Raw genomic sequence first — 19,805 nt, 5'->3', positions numbered from 1 at the left:
TAACTGACTTTGTCTTAAATGTTGATTTTATTACTGAGTTTCTTTAACTATTATTGAAAAGGGTATTAGATATGATTTAGGGAAGCTGATCTTGGTTTCCTTTCCAGTGGCTTAAAATACAAAGAGAGTATAACAATAGTGTCCCAACTTCCTCTGTGTTGTTCTCTTAAAGGACATGGCTCTCAATGAACAGTGGGTAGAGAGACTGCTCTTACTTAGACTCCCTTAAGAGTATTTGCTTTGCACATCTGGCTTCATATACAGATCAACGACAATGCCTCCTCCTATTTTTAGAGTGGAATATGCTGCTGAGAGTCGTTTTTCCTCTAATGTTAAAAATGGACAATTGCATTGTTGTTAAAACCAGGTAGAATGTAGGATAAACTCCTGAAGTGTGAGAATTTAATCATTATATTCTCAGGTCTTCTGAGATTTTTTTGTTGGTTTTGGCTTTTATGAGGTTATTTCAAAAAGCAATGACTGATGTCACAAGAAAACATCAATTATTCTGAGTTACAATAAGTGATAATGGTAGCCCAAGCCTGGTCACTGCTTAAGATACAGAATTAATCTCTGTATGTGGCCATGAACCATCCCTGGAACATGCTTCCCAAGTCTGACTTCGATTATTATGGAAGAAAACTAAATTTTATCAGATTTCTAACTCATTGTCAATCAAGTTTGAGGGGTTATTTCTGTAAACTAACTAGACACCCTGCCTGCAGAGACACACTCTTTTTATGTTATCAAAGGAAAAGTTTTCAATCTTTTCACTTGTATCTAAAAGGAACAGCTTGTAGTACCTAGTTAAAACTGCAGACAATAGTCCAGAGCAGTGGGGAATGTGTAGGTAGCTCTTGATTTAAAAACAGAAGCCACCGCTGCTTAACCTCTGCTGTGAGACAGCTGTTGATCCAGTGGAAAAGAGAGGAAAGGAACTCGGGTATTTTTGACAACCTGGAACTCAGAAGTGCTGAGTTTACAGGAGCTGACTTAAATGCTTTCTTGAACTGTCTACTGGAGAATGAACATGTCCTAAAAGTTCTTTCTTCTAGGCTTATGTTTTCCCCCACATGGATCCTCTTTTAAATATACGAATATGTCTCTAACAGAGTTCAAGAGTGGTAAGTCATTTACTACTTAGAGAAAAGAATTAAAACAGCAGCACAAGGGAAACTAAGACACAGATGTGGGAATTTTCTTTTTATTTATGAATTTTATTTATTAATTTATTTGAAAGGCAGGCTGGGGAAGATTTTTTTTCAAAATTTATTTATTTATTTGAAAGGCAGAATTACAAAGAGAGAAGGAGAGACAGAGAGAAGGAAGAGAGAGAGAGAGAGAGAGAGAATCTTTCACCCCAAACAGCCATAATAGCTAAGACTGGGCCAGGCTGAAGCTAGGAGCCTGGGACTCCACGCAGGTCTCCCACACAGGTAGAGGGACCCAAGGACTTTGGCCATGTTGTACTGCCTTCCCAGGTGTATTAGGAGGGAGCTGGATTGAAAGTGGAGCAGCCAGGACTCAAATAGGCACCCAAATGGGATATCAGCATCACAGGTGGCAGCTTAACCTGCTGTGCTGCAATGCCAGTGCCAGAGGGAGAGAGAGAACTTTTTTCTACTTATTCAGTCCCCAAATGTCCACAACAGCTAGGGCTGGGTAAGGCAAAAGTCAGAAGCCAGAAACTCTATCCATGTCTCCCATGTGGGTGGCAGGAACCCAAAAACTTGAGCCACCTTCTGTTGCCTCCCAGGTGCAAGAGCAGGAGGGTGGTTCCAAAGTGGAAGCAGGACTCCTACCCCATGTACTCTAGTATGGAGTGGGATATGAGACACGGGTGTCTCGAGCAGGGGTTTAACCCACTCTGCCACAATGCCTGCCCAGAGGTAGGTCAGTTTTGAGATACTTAGCACTTTTGAGGAGAGGGATTTGCTGAAAGCAGCAGGTAAGCTGAGGAAGGGAACTGTAATATGACTTGGGAGGGTAACACCGGGAAGGACCAGGGTGTTGGCAAGGTAGGGAGAGGGTGCCAAAGATAAATTACTCTACCCAGGCTTAGCCCAGCACCCAGTAATTGTGGAAAAAATTCTTCCTTCTCTCCTTTCTCTCTTTTGCTCTCAAAATTCAGAACTATGTTTAGGGATTAATAGTGCTTTTGTTCAGTCATAGTTTGGGTTAAGTGGCATTTCATGGACTAACAAAAAAACCAACAATTATTTGTCAGACTTAAACATTCAAAACAGAAGGTTTTTGGTTTTTGAGATTGTCCATCCCACGTTTTAAACCAGAACCCATCGATTTTTGTTTCTGGGAGAAAACTGGGGTTGACATTGCTCAACTTGTTCATTTTAAAGGAGGAAACTGAGGCCCATCAGTATAAGCTGTTGGGCTAAGATTAAAACTGACCCTCGGCTATCGTGCTTTTCCTAGCATGCTGCTAAGTCCATCGCTGACTGACTGCGTCCCTCTGAAGAAGCACTACTGCACTTCCCCCTTTTATGGGAGTTTTCAAATTATTCCATTTTCAGGCTCTCCAAGTTAGTCCTATTTTCAACCCTCAAGGCCTAGTAGTGAATCTACAGCTTTTAGAAACTCCTATTTAGAATTTCTTCTCTAGTTCATTTTTTTCTACCCTTTCACAAATGATGGCTCTATTTAGTTGAGAATGAAACAATGTTTTGTAGTTTTGTTTTAGCAAGTAACAGCCAGGACTGAGCTATATAAGCTAAAAGAGTGGGAGCTGAGGGAAGTAAAGGTACTTAAAAGGTACTGACAAATCCTTGTGGCCAGAGAAGAGCTGTCAAGCTGGGTGTGAAGCAGGGAGCAAAGTAAAAGTAGCTGAAGAAGAAAGCAGGCAGCCAGAGGCCAGGCCCCCTGAGACAGGAAGTCCATGAAGCAAATATTCCAATCTCAGGAAGTAGTAGCTTTCAGCATACTAGTGCCTCCCTTCTAATTTGTTTTTGTTTTTTACATCATGAGAATGGAAAGCAATGCTCACCGCAAGCATATGCAAAAGTTACAAAGACAGTAAATTCAAGGGTAGAAACTGATAAAATCTTGGACTATCAGTTACACCATATTAGTAAACCAGGAAGGGAGCATAAAACTTACTTTCACTAGCCACATGATTAGCTGGAAAATAACCATCCTGCCCCTTCCCTATGCTGCCATACCACCAGTCTTCATTATCTTTGAAAAACACTCGGATAATGTCTCCACGATGGATGGTTAGTTCATCTGATCGATTTGCCGTGTAGTCATAAAGAGCCACTACCTAGGGGAGAGATAAGACCACCACAGCTTTATCACAACTGTACCACAGAGAAAACCCCCAACACTCACTTCCTTTTTGCAGAAGAGCAGCTGAAACCAAAGCAGTAGTTTGGTAAGCCTGAGGCTGTCTCAAGGTTTGCTAATGGGATCAGAGGTGGTGGGAACACAGCAGGAGAAACAAGATAAAAGGCTGTGGGATTGAGAAATGGTTAAGAACATTCAATACACTAAGATTAGCTTTAAAATAGCAGATGTTAATTTTTTAAAGTAAATTACTTGTGAAGCAAATAAAAAGCTCACACCATTCACTTTCTTAGAATTGCTTTACACCACCTCAGAATCCATTCTCCAAGTACACAGACGCAGCTGAAAAAAAAATTCTTCCGAAGGTCAACAGTTTTGCAGAAAGGAAACTGGAGCAACTTGATTGCATAAGTTCTTTGTGATCACTTAGCTTATTGTTAATGTCTCTGAGGTAAATTTCTCTAGAAAGACCTATTTTTGACATTTTATATCAATAACTTAATCTTTTGACTACTTTAAAAAACCCTTCGCAGCTTATTGAAAGCCTTTCTGTGAGAACTTTCTTCATTGTGTTGTTACAGTGATCATTATATTGGATTTTTTTCCTTTTGAAAAATCCAAGTCAAAATGACATGGTAGTGGCTGCACAGGTATTTAAAAATCCATTACAGCAGTTAAAAGGATTTGGATCATAATCCATTTTAGGGCTTAATAACATGTATACTAAAAATGTATTTATTCTATTCCCATTCTCTCATTTAAATGGAGCTTGAAAGTGTATGCATTACACAACTACATATATATTGGAACATATATATATATAATGGAAAATTATTATAATCCTTTGCATTGAGGTTGACTGCTCATCCATTCACTCAGCAATTACTGAAATCCTAATATGCCAGGTGTTATGCTAGGTACTAAAATACATAATAGCAAATAGGATATCTTCTAGATAAGGTCCCTCTTTTAGGTTTTGCAAGAAAACTAAAGAAGACAATCAGGAATTAGCTAGGTGAAGAGAAGTAAATTTCGTCTCAGCCAGATTATATAGCAAGTAAAGATAAACTCAAAATAGTTCAATATGAAGAATCTGGCATTGGACGTGAGATCTGGGGTAGGCGCTGTGATGTAGCGGGTAAAGCCGCTGCCTGCAGTGCCAGCATCCCATATGGGCACTAGTTCATGTCCCGGCTGCCCCACTTCTGATCCAGCTCTTTGCTATGGCCTGGGAAAGAAGTAGAAGATGGCCCAAATCCTTGGGCCCCTGCACTCATGTGGGAGACCTGAAGAAGCTCCTGGCTCCTGGCTTCATATGGCCATTACCGCCATCTGGGGAGTGAACCAGCAGATGGAAGATCTTTCTATTTATTTCTCTGCCTCTCTGCAACTATGCCTTTCAAATAAATAAATCCTTTTTTTTTTTTTTTTTTGACAGGCAGAGTGGACAGTGAGAGAGACAGAGAGAAAGGTCTTCCTTTTGCTGTTGGGTCACCCTCCAATGGCCGCCGCGGCCGGCACGCTGTGGCCGGCGCACCGCGCTGATCCGAAGACAGGAGCCAGGTGCTTCTCCTGGTCTCCCATGGGGTGCAGGGCCCAAGCACTTGGGCCATCCTCCACTACACTCCCGGGGCACAGCAGATAACTGGCCTGGAAGAGGGGCAACCGGGACAGAATCCGGCGCCCCGACCGGGACTAGAACCCGGTGTGCCGGCGCTGCTAGGTGGAGGATTAGCCTAGTGAGCTGCGGCGCCGGCCTTTTTTTTTTTTTTTAAAGAAGTAACAGCCAAGATAGAAGGGCAGGGGAAAGCAAGATCAGAGAGTAAGTGGGGACAAGATTACACATGTTGAAGGAATTTAAACTTGAGAATAGGGCCAATGGGAAGACACAGAATGATTATAAGTAAGGGATTCCATTAGAATTCACAAAACTGTTTCTGATACCTTTAATTTATTTAATAGTATTTACCAAGATATCATCCAAGGAATTTTATTGGGTAAGTTTGGAACTGTTATTACATGTAGGCAAGAGTGATAATTTAATTCAAATGTACAATGACTGCTTTACCATTTAGCATAGTAACTAAATCACAACATGCTATGTAAGATGCTGCTTGGTGTTTACAAATCATTTGTGACGTCAGTATATTGACTCTTAATTACTTATGCAAAAGTGGAACTTTTGACTTTTTCCTCTGTTCTTCCTTCTCCAAAGCCTTCTTTTTCATTCTTCTCCCTAGCCCTCCCCTAGCCCTATCAGAGAAGAGGAGAGCTTTATGTACTGAGTGCCTGCCATGTTCCAGGTGTTATACGCGTTGTTCACATGTTGCTTCCACAGCTTCTGACGACCCTGTGAGGGCATATGTTCTGGTTTCCACTTCACCCACCAAAAACCTGTTCTCTAGAGAGTCTAATAACTTGTCTAAAGTCAAGTAAATCATTAAGTGGTAAAATCAGGGCTTAAAACTCAGGTTTTGTTTTTCCTTCCCCCTCCAACCCCAAACTAAATGCATTTGTAGACCATCTTTGTCTGGAACCAACTATGGGGGAAAATAAACAAGGAGGAGAGGCTCAAACATGTTTTCTGACAGTAGCCTTTATCCAATCTTGTGTGCCAAGAAAACCTAGGTTGCCTGCAGGCTCACTATGCTCCTTTCTTCACCTAAAATCCCAGTCCCATGAAAGCCTGCTACGATTTATTACTATTGTTCCCCATCCTATCTCTGGTACCCTAAAATAACACAACATTAATGAGTCTAATGCTAATATGAGGTTCACATACGCTTATTTATCTGTAGTCCTAGGTAGCAGTTGGGAAGCAGAGCAGAAGAGATTCATCTTGGACACCAAAATCATTTAGGAAGCACCAGATCCAACTTGTGTCACTGACACTAGAGCTCATAAAATGGAAACCTGAAAACTTTTCCTGAATTTTCCATGAGGGTTTATTGATAAAAGGTATCTATCAGTGTCCCAAAGATCTGTATGACTCCACATTATATTTTTCTTATTACAGTATCACTGATAATGCTCTTCTTATAGAACTAAATCATATCAATTTCCCATGGCCTTCCCACACCTGTCAACATGGTCTACATTCTATGATTCCATTAGGGACTGAATTGTGTCCCCCTGGCAATTCATATGTTGAAGCCCTAACCCTCAACGTGAAACTATTGGAGATAAAGTCTTTAAGAACAGTAATTAGGGTAAGGCGTGGTCATAAGTGTGGGGCCCTGAACACTAGGGTTAATGTCCTTAGAAAAAGAGCAAGAGATACCAGGAGCACATGGCACAGCAGGAAAGGCCACATAGAACACAGTGAGAAGGTGATTGCCAAAGACTGAGGCTTCGGGGCTAGCACTGTGGCGTAGTGGGTAAGGCTACCGCCTGCAGTGCTGCCATCCCACATGGGCGCTGGTACAAGTCTTGGCTGCTCCATTTCCCATTCAGCTCTCTGCCATGGCCTGGGATAGCAATAGAAGATGGCCCAAGTGCTTAGATCCCTGCACCTGCATGGGAGACGCGGAAGAAGCTCCTGGATCCTGGCTTTGGATAGGCGCAGCTCTGGCCAATGTGGCCAACTGGGGAGTGAACCAGCAGATGGAAGACCTCTCTCTCGCTCTCTGACTCTCCTTCTCTCTCTGTGTAACTCTGACTTTCAAATAAATAAATAAATCTTAAAAAAAAAGAGAGAGAGAGAGAGCCAAAAAGGAAACCTGTTGAAGTGAAATGGACACTATGGGAAACGGTGACTTGATCAGCATAGCCCTGACTGTTAATGAACAACTTAATACATTATCCCTCTTAGTAGTTTTTTTGTCTGTTCTACTTAATATGACTGGTTTAATTCTGTAATTAATACACAGTTATTCTTAAGTGTTGAAAATTAACTGAAATGTGATCCCTGTTAAACATAAGAGTGGGATTAAGAGAGGGAAGAGATGTATAATTTGGGACATGCTCAAGCTGACTTGCCCCAAATGGTAGAGTTAGAAACATACCAGGGGATTCCAATTCAATCCCATCAAGGTGGCATGTACCAATGCCATCTCACTGTTCCAAGTGATCAATTTCAGTTCACAATTGATCATAATGAAAGGACTAAGAGTCAAAGGGAGCACATAAACAGGTCTAGTACCTGCTAACACTAACCGATAGAATAAATAAAGGGGAGAGTGATCCAACATGGGAAGTGAGATACTCAGCAGACTCATAGAATGGCAGATGTCCTAAATAGCACTCTGGCCTCAGAATCAGCCCTAAAGGCATTCGGATCTGGCTGAAAAGCCCATGAGAGTATTTCAGGCATGGAAAGCCAAGACACTCTGGCAAAAGATCTCTGTGAGTGAGATCCCAGTGGAAAGAACAGGTCTTCAAAGAAGGAGGTACCTTTCTCTGAAGGGAGGAGAGAACCTCCACTTTGACTATGACCTTGTCTAAACAAGATAAGAATTGGAGAACTCAGAGGGCTTCCATAGCCTTGGAAACTCATGACTGGAGCATAGGGAGATTACTGATGCCATAGACAGGAGTGTCAATTGGTAAAGTCAACAACAGGAGTCACTGTGCACTTACTCCTCATGTAGGATCTCTGTCCTTAATGTGCTGTGCATTGAGATTTAATGCTATAACGAGTACTCAAACAATATATTTCACTTTGTGTTTCTATGGGGGTGCAAACTGTTGAAATCTTTACTTAATGCATACTAAACTGATCCTCTGTAAAAAAAAAAAAAAAGAAATTATCAACTCCCAACTTGACTCTCACTGGGATTAAACATGACAATAGGTCTGATCTGATTTCATCATCATTTAAAAAAAATCATCTATTATTTTTCACTTTATGTTTCTGTGTGGGAGCAAACTGTTGAAATCCTTACTTAATGTATACTAAGCTGATCTTCTGTATATTAAGATAATCGAAAATGAATCTTGATGTGAATGGAAGGGGAGAGGGAGTGGGAAAGGGGAGGGTTGTGGGTGGGAGGGACGGTATGGGGGGGAAGCCATTGTAATCCATAAATCGTACTTTGGAAATTTATATTCATTAAATAAAAGTTAAAAAAAAAAAAAAAAGAGAAACCAACCTGGCCAACACTCCCTGCCCCCCCCCCCCCCAAAAAAAAAACCCTTTTATTTAAGGAGTACAAATTTCCTAAGTACAACTTTAGGAATGCAGTGATTCTTCCCACCATACCTGCCCTCCCACCCTGACATGATCTTGGATTTCTAGCCCCCAGAACTGTGAGAAGGCACATTTTTATGTTTTAAAACAGCCTGTGGTATTTTGTTATAGCAGTTCCAGCAGGTTAGTACAGTCTTACAACCTGGTGTGTCAGAAGAACTGCTTACAACGATCCAATAATCATAATGCCATACTTGGTAAGTATCCATTTCAGGTCCTTATCAACTTACATTGTTTCTACTCTATTATGGTATTATTTCCTGATGCAGAAGCACTGTGTTTGCATCAAACTTCACAACCAGCATGGTGATGGAGGGTGATGGTAAGACCACACCCTCTAAAGCAAAAGATCAATCTTCGGAGCATGCCACTAAGACACAGGACTGACAATTATGTACAGAGTTGCTGGATAACAAGGAGGGAGTGTATTCAACAGGCCAGAAACCCATGTTCTGGCAGCTGTGTTTGACCACTGGGCTACGACTATTCTCTTATATATTGGAGGCACAGGACCAAACCATGTGGCTCATGAGAATCTGCTTGTATTCCAGTGAGTGTTTTTATCCATTGTACACTTATCTTCTCATTTGAGAATGCTTACTTTCTTCTGATCATTGTAATTTACATGATAAACTTGTTTTCAATTTGGCAGTGGATTCTGAATAAACTATGACTTTCTCATCTCCAATTAGATTTTATAATCTCAGTATAATTTTGTAAAAATGTAGGGAGCCAGGCCGGCGCCGCAGCTCAATAGGTTAATCCTCCACCTGCGGCACCGGCACACTGGGTTCTAGTCCCGGTCGGGGTGCCAGATTCTGTCCCGGTTGCTCCTCTTCCAGTCCAGCTCTCTGCTGTGGCCCAGGAGGGCAGTGGAGGATGGCCCAAGTCCTTGGGCCCTGCGTCCACCTAGGGACCAGGAGAAGCACCTGGCTCCTGATTGGCGCGGTGCGCCGGCCGCAGCAGCCATTGGAGGGTGAACCAATGGCAAAGGAAGACCTTGCTCTCTGTCTCTCTCTCTCTCTCACTGTCCATTCTGCCTGTCCAAAAAAAAAAAAAAAAAAAAAAAAAAAAGTAGGGAGCCACAGTCCCATCAAGAATTTTTTTCAAATTAATACTATATCCATTTTCTCCTTGCTTTGTCAGGCCTCCCTGCAGGAAATCTGTTTTATTCATTCTTTTGATGTCTGTCTTCTAAAATACTCTACTCCTTACACATAGTGGTTTGGTATGTAATACCACAGAATATCTTCAGCAATACAATCCAAGCCTTGAACTGAAAGAGCTGTTATGAAATTTTTTGGTAACAGCTTATTTATTTTTTAAAAAAGATTTATTTATTTGAAAGAGCCAGAGAGAGAGAGAGAGAGAGAGAGATCTCCCATTCCCCAGTTCACTCCCCAGATAGCCACAATAGCCGAGGCTGTGCCAGGCTGAAGCCAGAAACCCAGAGCTTCTTCTGGGTCTCCCATGTGGGCACCAGGGGCCCAAGAACTTGGGCCATCTTCTGCTGCTTTCCCAGGGACATTAGCAAGGAGCTGGAATGGAAGTGGAGCAGCTGAGACTCGAACTGAAGCCTATATAGGATGATGGCATTACCAGTGGCAGCTTTACCCACCACACCACAATGCTATCCCCTGTTACAGAAATTTAAAAACATGAACGAATATGCCCATGTTGGTGATGACAGGTCTGGAAAATGAGATGCTTCACAAAATCCACCTGGTCAAATGTTGTCTACTGTTCACATGCTGTTGCTCCAGGATATACAACGGGATTACAGTTACATCATAACCTGGAAATATACTAACTTGAAAATGCAGGGCCGGCACTGTGGCATAGCCAGTAAAGCTGCTGCCTGCAGTTCCGGTATCCCATATGGGCACTGGTTCGAGTCCTGGCTGCTCTACTTCTAATTCAGCTCTCTGTTTTGGCCTGAGAAAACCATGAAAGATGGCTCAAGTCCTTGGGCCCCTGAAACTGCATGGGAGACCCAGAAGAAGCTCCTGGCTCCTGGCTTCAGATCAGTGCAGCTGATGGCTGTTGCGGCCATCTAGGGAGTGAACCAGTGGATGGAAGCTTCTCTCTCTTTCTCTACCTCTGCTTTTCTGTAACTCTGCCTTTCAAATAAATAAATAAAACTTAAAAAGAAAAGAAAAAAAATGCATTAATACAACTTAACCTGCCAGTCATCAAAGTTTGGCCCAGACACCACAAACATGCTCAGAATACTTGCATATTAGGTTTTTTTTTAAGATTTATTTTATTTATTTGAAAGAGTTACAGAAAGAGGTAGAGACAGAGAGGTCTTCCATCCGCTGGTTCACTCCCCAGATGGCTGCAATAGCTGGAACTGTGCCAATCTGAAGCCAGGAGCCAGGAGCTTCTTCTTTGATCTCCCACATGGGTGCAGGGGCCAAAGGACTTGGACCATCTTCTACTGCTATCCCAGGCCATAGCAGAGAACTGTATCAGCAGAGGAGCAGCCAGGACTAGAAACAGTGTCCATATGGGATGCTGGTACTTCAGGCCAGGGCTTTAACCGACTGTGCCACAGCGCCGACCCTCTGTATATTAGTTTATAATTAGGCAAAATCATCTAACACTAAACCTATTTTATATTAAAGTGAATAGCTCATGTAATTTACTGAATACTTCTGAAAGTGAAATACAGAATGGTTATATTGGTATATTCTTGCATCAATGGAAAGTCAAAAAATTTAAGCCTTTGCCATTGTAAGTGTACTCACTGAAATCAAGTTACATCTTTGGTATTTGTAACCATCTGTATTTTTAACCAACTTGCCTCTCCTTCTCAAAGCCTGTTGAGTTGCTTCAGCATAACCACCATTGAAATGCCACTTAGTGGGGCCAGTGCTCTGACACAGTTGATTAAGACTCTGCCTGCTGCACCGGCATCCCATATAGGCACAGACTGAAGTCCTAGATGCTCCATTTCTGATCCAGCTCCCTGCTAATGCACCTAGGAAAGCAGAGGAAGATGGCCCAAGTGCTTGGGCCCCTATACCCACATGGGAGATCAGAAAGAAGATCCTGGCTCCTGGCTTTAGATCAGCCCAGCTCCAGCCATTGTAGCCATTTGGGGAGTGAACCAGAGGATGGAAGACTTCTCTCTCTCCCCCGCTCTCTCTGTAACTCTCTCAAATAAATAAATCTTAAAAAACAAACTAAAAAGAAATGCCACTTAGTTTTTTTTTCTGGCAAGCTCTGTTTTTGTGTTTTTGGATATTTTTTTTTTTTTGACAGGCAGAGTGGACAGTGAGAGAGACAGAGAGAAAGGTCTTCCTTTGCCGCTGGTTCACCCTCCAATGGCCGCCACAGCCGGCGTGCTGCGGCCGGTGCACCGCGCTGATCCGATGGCAGGAGCCAGGTACTTATCCTGGTCTCCCATGGGGTGCAGGGCCCAAGCACTTGGGCCATCCTCCACTGCACTCCCTGGCCACAGCAGAGAGCTGGCCTGGAAGAGGGGCAACCGGGACAGAATCCGGCGCCCCGACCGGGACTAGAACCCGGTGTGCCGGCGCCGCAAGGTGGAGGATTAGCCTAGTGAGCTGCGGCGCTGGCCTGGACACATTTTTTAGTCTTCTATTTCTTGGTAAAGTAGAGTCTGCCAGGCTGTAAATCATTAGATAAATTCTTTGTATTATCTTCCAAGGGATTAACTCTTATTATAGCTAAGAGGAATTCTCAATGACAGCTGACCCCAGTGTACTATGGGAACCAAACCAGTAGAGTTCAGCAGCATGGCTGTTCCTTGTAGCTTCATGAATAATGCAATCCAATAATCGACATTCTTAACACCTGCAAGTCACTTGACAAGCCAAGTGATGCTGAATAAACACATATGCTTAAGCATTTTTTCCTCTAGCACTACTTCTGCTGAGTCTGTACTCACCGGGGAACTTTTCCATGCTAGGCTGTGGCCAATGTGGCCACCATTCTTACGCTTTCTCCTTGATTAACTTGAGTTTAGACTTCTGGCCTCTGAAACTGTGAAAGAACACATTTCTTTTGCTGTAAACCACCAAGTTTGTGGTAGTTTGTTACCACAGGTCTGGGGATATAATACACGTGGATTTGAATTTTGTTAGTGCTGGATTTTCCTGTGTTCCTTTAAAAGGTACTGGACCTTGGAGTGGCACTGTGGCATAGCCGGCAAAGCTGCCGCCTACAGTGCCAGCATCCCATATGGGTGCCAGTTCGAGTCCCAGCTGCTCCACTTCTGATCCAGTTCTCTGCTATGGCCTGGGAAAGCAGTAGAAGTTGGCTCAAGTCCTTGGGCCCCTGTACCCACGTGGGAGACCCAGAAGAGGCTCTTGGCTTCAGATCAGTACAGCTCCAGCCATTGTGGCCATCTGGGGAGTGAACCAGTGGGTGGAAGGCCCCTTTCTCTCTCTCTTTCTCTCTCTGTGTAACTCTGACTTTCATAAAAATAAATAAATCTTTTTTTTTTTTAAAAAAAAGGTACTGGACCTCATTCGAGCTTACCCATCTTGAGATCACTTTGATTCCTTCCAGGTTTTTGTGGAATTTTGTTGAGCAGATTCAGAGAGGGCCTTGCTTTAGGGCTAAATTAACCCCATTACCAAGATGACTTTCCTGAAGATTCTACCAACACCCCATGCAGTAGGGTTTTCTACTCTGGATGTCAGGAATGTGAATATGACCCTTCTTGTTGTGCTTACTATTTTCTGAGGGCCCTTTACTCATTAAGTTTTGCCCCATGCATGTGCAAATGGACACAAGCCAAACAATTAAATGTAACTTAGTGGTTACTGGAAGGATTAATATCAATTAATATAAAGTAAAATATAAAGTAATACTTTAATTATTTAAAACATGAAATAATATAAGCTTTAAGAAATGACCTTTCAATAAGGCCAATTAAGGAATATTTAGCATTCAGTGTCAAAATAGAAAAAATAAAAAAATATGAGTAAACAAAATTCAACAATAATCTCTGAATTATATAGAATATTGAATTGTATAGAAGTACAAATGAATCCTTTTCTAGTAGACACTGCTATTATATTTTACTTTCTAAGAGGAATTAAAAAGCATATCTCTATTTCTAACATTGTATGATAGAAATATATATCTTTCAATTATTTCTGTGAATACAAAATAGGATAACCCTAAAGATATTTATAAAAAAGAAATCAATGTCTTGTTATTTTTAGCTGATCTTATCTGAATAATAGATAATGAAAACAAAGATAAAGAAAGTAAATAATTATGCAAAGTTTATTGTTTTTGTACCAAACTATCTGTTCCTATCCTGCTATTTAATGCTAGTTTAGTTGTATGTGAAACTTAAACACTTCATCAAACAAATATTTGAAAGTATTTCATTCCAAATCTCTTCTGATAAAATAAGGGTAATGAGAAGAATACTAGGAACCAAGAGAGAGTTTCCAATACTGTCAAGCTCCAAAGTTAAAGTGTGTCACAGAACAGTCAGATCATTTGTCTATAAAACAAGGGTTTTGAAGAGGATGATTGTGGTATACCTTTTAGCTTTACAATTCTACCATACTACAAACTCAAATAACTGTCACAGAACAGTATTCTCTGATTTTTAAAATAAACTGTAAATATTAACTTACTGGGAAATAGTGTGACTTTATTATTTGTGATAATGCATTAATTGGAAAAGCTTATGTCTGATTGCTGCAATATTACACAAGATAAGTTTTCTTGAAATAACTAAAGAACATTAAAGATAAAGCATTTCTCCTAAATTTACCAGTTGGGAATATTTTTCTTTTTCTTTGACAAATATGTCATACTGAGTTTGACCTTTGGACTTCAAAAAATAAAACTGTACATGAAAGCTGACTTTTTTTTTTAAAGATTTATTTATTTATTTGAAAGTCAGAGTTACACAGAGAGAGGAGAGGCAGAGAGAGAGAGGTCTTCCATCCAATGGTTCACTCCCAAGATAGCCGCAATGGCTGGAGCTGTGCCAATCTGAAGCCAGGAGCCAGGAGCCTCTTCCAGGTCTCCCACGTGGGTGCAGGGGCCCAAGGACTTGGGCCATCTCCTACTGCTTTCCCAGACTATAGCAGAGCGCTGGATAGGAAGAGGAGCAGCCGGGACTGGACCAGCACCCATATGGGATGGCAGAGCTTCAGGCCAGGGTGTTAACCCACTGTGCCATAGCGCCGGCCCCAAAAGCTGATTTTTAAATGATTGATGCTACCACCTGAATGTCTATATCCTCCAACATTCATATATAGAGGGGTGGGTGCTGTGGCATAATGGATAAAGCTGTTGCCTGTGGTATGGCATCCCATGCAGGCGCCAGCTGATCTACTTCTGATCTAGCTCCCTGCTAATGTGCCTAGGAAAGCAGCGGAGGATGGCTCCCCTGTGCCCACTTAGGGTGCCTGGAGGAAGCTCCTGGTTCCTAGCTTTGGAACAGCCCAGCTCTGGCTGTTGAGGCCATTTGGAAAGTAAACCAGAAAGTGGGAGAACTCTCTATCTCTGTCTCCTTCCTATAACTCCACCTTTCAAATAAATAAATAAATAAATCTATCTCTTTTAAAAATTCATATATAGAAATCACCAATGTGATGGGAATGGGAAGTGGGCCTTTGGGAGGTGATTAGATCATGAAGGAAGAAATAGAATGTGTGCCCTTATAATAAAAGAGGGTCCCCTGAGAGCTTCTCTGCCCCCTCCCCTTTGTGAAGACAGGTATCATCCATGAACCAGGAAGTGGGTCCCCTAGGCAGACTGCTAATGCCTTGATCCTGTACTGTAAGAGGTAAATTTCTGTTGTTAAGTTGCCTTCTGTTATAGCAACCCAGATAGGCTAAAATAATTATCAATTAAACTTTTCTTACTAGAAATCAAACTTCATATACCTTGTTACAGTGAATCATTAGCATGTTTCATACAAAAAGTTCTGAAATATGTATTTTTATAGGTTATTCCTTAAAAAAAAATCAAGACTTTTTCAGACTTTTAGAGACCGGGCTACAGGTTTGTTGAAGAAAGATGATAGTGTACCTTCATTTTCTTTCCTGGGAGGGACACTCTATTCATTGTAAGAAGAGATTTATGAATCACTGGTTTAGGTTAGGGTTCTTGAAGTGTGGTCCTCAGACCTTCAGAAGCAACATCACTGGACACTTGTTAGAAATGTAAATTCTTGGGCCCTATTGCAGATCAACTGAATCATAAATGGGGATGGGCCCAGAAATCTGTTTTAGTAAGTCTTCTAGGAGATTCTGAAGCACTTGAAGTTTAGTTAATACTTTATCTCAATGATCCATTTTATAAAATATACCTGTATTTTCTGAACTTATCAAGTATCAAAGCAAATGGGTAAGAAACATAATTTAAAGTCTACAGTCGGGGGCTGGCGTTGTGGCATAACAGGTGAAGCCGCTGCCTGCAGTGCCGGCATCCCACATGGGCACCGGCTTGAGTCTTTGCTGCTCCACTTCCCATTCAACTCTCTGCTATGGCCCTGGAAAGCAGTGGAAGACGGCTGGAGTCCTTGGGCCCCTGTACCCGTGTGGGAGACCTGGAGGAAGCTCCTGGCTCCTGGCTTTGGATCGGTACAGCTCCAGCCACTGTGGTCATCTGGGAATGAAACAACAGGTGGAGGACCTCTATCTCTCTGCCTCTCCTTCTATTTGTGTAACTCTGCTTTTCAAATAAATAAATAAATTTTTTAAAAAATAAAGTCTAATGTCAAGTCTTTTTAAAAAAAAAAAGATTTATTTTATTTGTTTGAAAGACAGAGTTACAGAGAGAGGTAGAGACAGAGAGGTCTTCCATCTGCTGGTTAACTCCCCAGATGGCCGCAATGGCCAAAGCTGTGCCGATCTGAAGCCAGGAGCCAGGAGCTTCCTCCAAGTCTCCCACATGGTTGCAGGGGCCCAAGGACTTGGGCCATCCTCTAGTGCTATCCCAGGCCACAGCACAGAGTTGGATCGGAATGTTACTGGCACAATGTAACAAGCAAACGTGCTCTTCCTCTCCCTGCTGTTAGTTGTACTTGTCTTGCTTAGTCTCCCTCCTGTCACACTGAAATTCTGCTTAGCTCCAGATTTGAGTAACTTCACATTTAACTTGTCATTTTTTCCAGCCAGATCATGCTCAAACTACAAATAGGAGTCATAGTGCACATAGGATTCCCTAAAACTTCTTAAAGATCAGCTTTAGTTTAAAATAGAATATCAGGCAAATTTTACAAAATTGAATCTGCTTCTCCAACAATAATGATCAGGTACCTTTTATATCTAAACTACTCCTACACGCTATTAAAAAAGCAATGAAAAATTTTATTGAATGCTCCTTGTTTCCAGCCTGATGGGCCTTTGCAAAAAAAAATCTTTAATATTTGTACAAATTGCCCTTTTATTTTTATGCTACTACTGCATAGTTTGAGGGTGTATACTGACATACATTATAATAATAATCTATTCAGCAATCACTTCAGAAAAAGATAATGAATTTAATTTCTTTTAGTGACCCATAAGCTATGAGTAAATATAAAATTAGTAGTAAACATAACTAGATGTAAACTTTTAAATAAAAATAAATTCAAGTAAATATTAATCACAATTTATAGATGTAGTTTTAATAGTGAGAAATTTTACACAACATAATGTAGAGCATTATGTGACTATTATAGATTATACATAGAAATTGTCCCTCTTGATAAATGGAACATTTTTTCTTTTTTTAACTTTTATTTAATAAATATAAATTTCCAAAGTACAGCTTTTGGATTACAGTGGCTTCCCCCCACCCCATAATTTCCCTCCCACCCGCAACCCTCCCATCTCCCTCTCCCTCTCCCATTAAATGGAACATTCTTTACTTCTACTTATATCTATATGGTTTTATGTACCTGGAGATGCTACTTTCTTGGCTAGGTCCTTTCTGTAGTCATGAATGTTATGTCAAATAGTTAAAACATTTTAGAAATTCATAAGCATGCAAATTTATAAATATGAAAAATTAATCAATACTAATGTGGTTTCAGATATAAACACATGAATTCCTAAGTATTAAAATATAATGCAGGGATTTAGATAAATAAGTTATCAGAGGGTCGTCAATATTATAGACAATACAGAATTGCTACAAAGCTACTTAGGAAAATCCTTCTCTAAACTTGAATAAGCATCTATAGGAATTCACAAATGGTCTAAATGAACTACAATATTTCATTGTTTTTTCCAGAGTTAGGTTTAAGTGTCTTTCTCTGTGCTTAAATATATATGATACCTGACATTTTGAGAACTGATTGTTTACAGACCCTGTCTCTACTGTTGAAGAACAGTGTTTTTTTCTTCTTACTATTTGTTGAATTCTTTACTTAGTGGAGGGTTAACCTTATGATTATAAAATAAACTGAAAAGTATGTCAGTGTAAAAACTGAAAGATAGAATAAGCATAGGAGGAGGAGAGAGGGTGTGGGCAGGAAGGAGGGAAGGGTGGGAAGTATCACTATGCTTCTAAATTTGTATATATGAAATATATGACATTTGTTCACCTTATATAAATAAAAATTTAAGATGTCAAAAAAATAAAATGCATAAAATATTTAAAACAAAATGAAGTCTAGAGATAAGACTTTTGAGAATCATATTAACTCTTTGTTTAATGGCTTTTCTAGATTTTCCTGGGCACTAACTGTATGAAAAGAGTTGCCCATTAAACTGAAGGCAGTTTAAACATTTTGAGAACTACTTAAGAGCACTCTTGGGGCCAGTGTTGTGGTGCAGTGGGTTAAGTCGCTACCTGCAATCCTGGCACCCCATAAGAGCAGTTTGAGTCCTTACTGAACCACTTCTGATCCCGCTCCCTCCTAATGCACCTGGGAAAGCTGTGGAAGATGGCCAAAGTACTTGGAACTGCCACCCATATGGGAGATCCAAATGGAGTTCCAGGCTCCTGGCTTCAGCCTGGACCTAGACCTAGCTGTTGCAGCTATGTGGGGAGTGAACTAGTGGATGGAAGCTCTCTCTCTCTGTCTCTGTCTCTCCTTCTTTCTTTGTAACCCTATCTTTCAAATACATGAATACATTTGAGTATATACATTTGAGTAACTTTTACCTTAGCAGGGAGCTGGATTGGAAGTAGAGCAGCTGGGACTCGAACCAGCGCCCATATGGGATGCCGGCACTGCAGGCAGTGGCTTTACCTACTACGCCACAGGGCTGGCCCTCATAAATAAATCTTTGGGGAAAAAAAGAGAGAATGAGAGAGCAAGCACTCCTATGGGCATTTGCTAAGTTTACTAACAAAACTCATTAAAATTATAAGCTATTTCTAAAAAGATTAATATCTCACTTATACAACAAGTATCTGGTGTGTGTCCTGTGAATAGGGAACTATAGTCAGGGTGGGACATATGAAGAAATGCAGAATACAGTCCTTGACTCAATAGATTTCAGGATATAGTTAAGAAAATATATTGCTTCAAATATTATGTATTTAAAAATTTTACTTTTAAAAAACATTAATTAATTAATTAATTTGAAAGGCAGAGAGAGTGAGCTTCCATCTGCTGATTCACTCCTGAAACAGCTGCAAGAGCCAGGTCTGGACCCAGCTGAAGCCAGGAATCAGGGACCCCATCAGGGTCTCCCACAGGGGTGGCAGGGCCCCAAGCACTTGGGACATCATCTGCTGACTTCTCAGACAGGTTAGCAGGAAGTGGATGGGAAGCGAAGCAGCTGGGTTTCAAGCCAGCATACTGATATGCAGATGCAGGTGCTGTAAGTGTGCAAGTGGCAGCTTAACTTACTGCACCACAATTCTGGCCCCTAAAAATTCTTATTCTTAAGATATAGCATAAACTTACATCTTCACGATAGTGTTCTCTCTGCCTTACAAAGTGTTCCATTTAAAACCTCATTTAGGTGTTTTAATTTTATTCAACTCAAGGTTTTAAAATTCATTAGCTCTAAAATAAACCTCAGTTCAGCTATATTAACTGTTCTAATTTAATAATCGGATGTACTATATATATATCTATTTGTCTAGAAATATTTAGAAATACTTTTTTTAGTGTTTACTATGTACGAGGAATGTGTTAATCATTTCACACACTACATATGTGTATATGTGTGCACATATATACATACATGTGCATTCACAACTACCTACTAGGCATTTTTATGTCTTAGTTACTTAAATTTTAAGCTAAAAGTATTACTAGTTGTGTAAATCATACAATTTGGCAGAGTCTAGATGTTCATAGGTCAGTTTTTCTCCCAAGTCTATTCTCCTAACCACTAAACTTACATTAGAGGCTTTGATGAAATCA

General features: G+C 40.8%; 1 protein-coding gene across 16 annotated transcripts in view; it reads right to left on the bottom strand.

Moving 5' to 3' along the window:
- The window catches only part of AHI1 (Abelson helper integration site 1), a 231,607-nt gene that overhangs the window by 32,860 nt on the left and 178,942 nt on the right, over positions 1-19,805 (bottom strand). For all 16 annotated transcript variants that reach the window (XR_016233697.1, XR_011388506.2, XR_016233694.1 and 13 more), the window contains one exon: positions 3,115-3,277. Coding sequence is in view for 9 of the 16 variants with exons in the window: in XM_008263550.5 (XP_008261772.1) it covers positions 3,115-3,277 (163 nt within the window). In the remaining 7 variants the exon portion in view is untranslated. The remainder of the gene's footprint in view (positions 1-3,114; positions 3,278-19,805) is intronic.

Source organism: Oryctolagus cuniculus, chromosome 5 (genome assembly GCF_051225735.1).
Source record: "Oryctolagus cuniculus isolate XC-2025 breed Fujian yellow rabbit chromosome 5, ASM5122573v1, whole genome shotgun sequence".
Lineage (NCBI taxonomy): Eukaryota > Metazoa > Chordata > Mammalia > Lagomorpha > Leporidae > Oryctolagus > Oryctolagus cuniculus.
The sequence above is the reverse complement of the archived record's forward strand: the minus strand, read 5'-3'. Positions and strand labels throughout refer to the sequence as shown.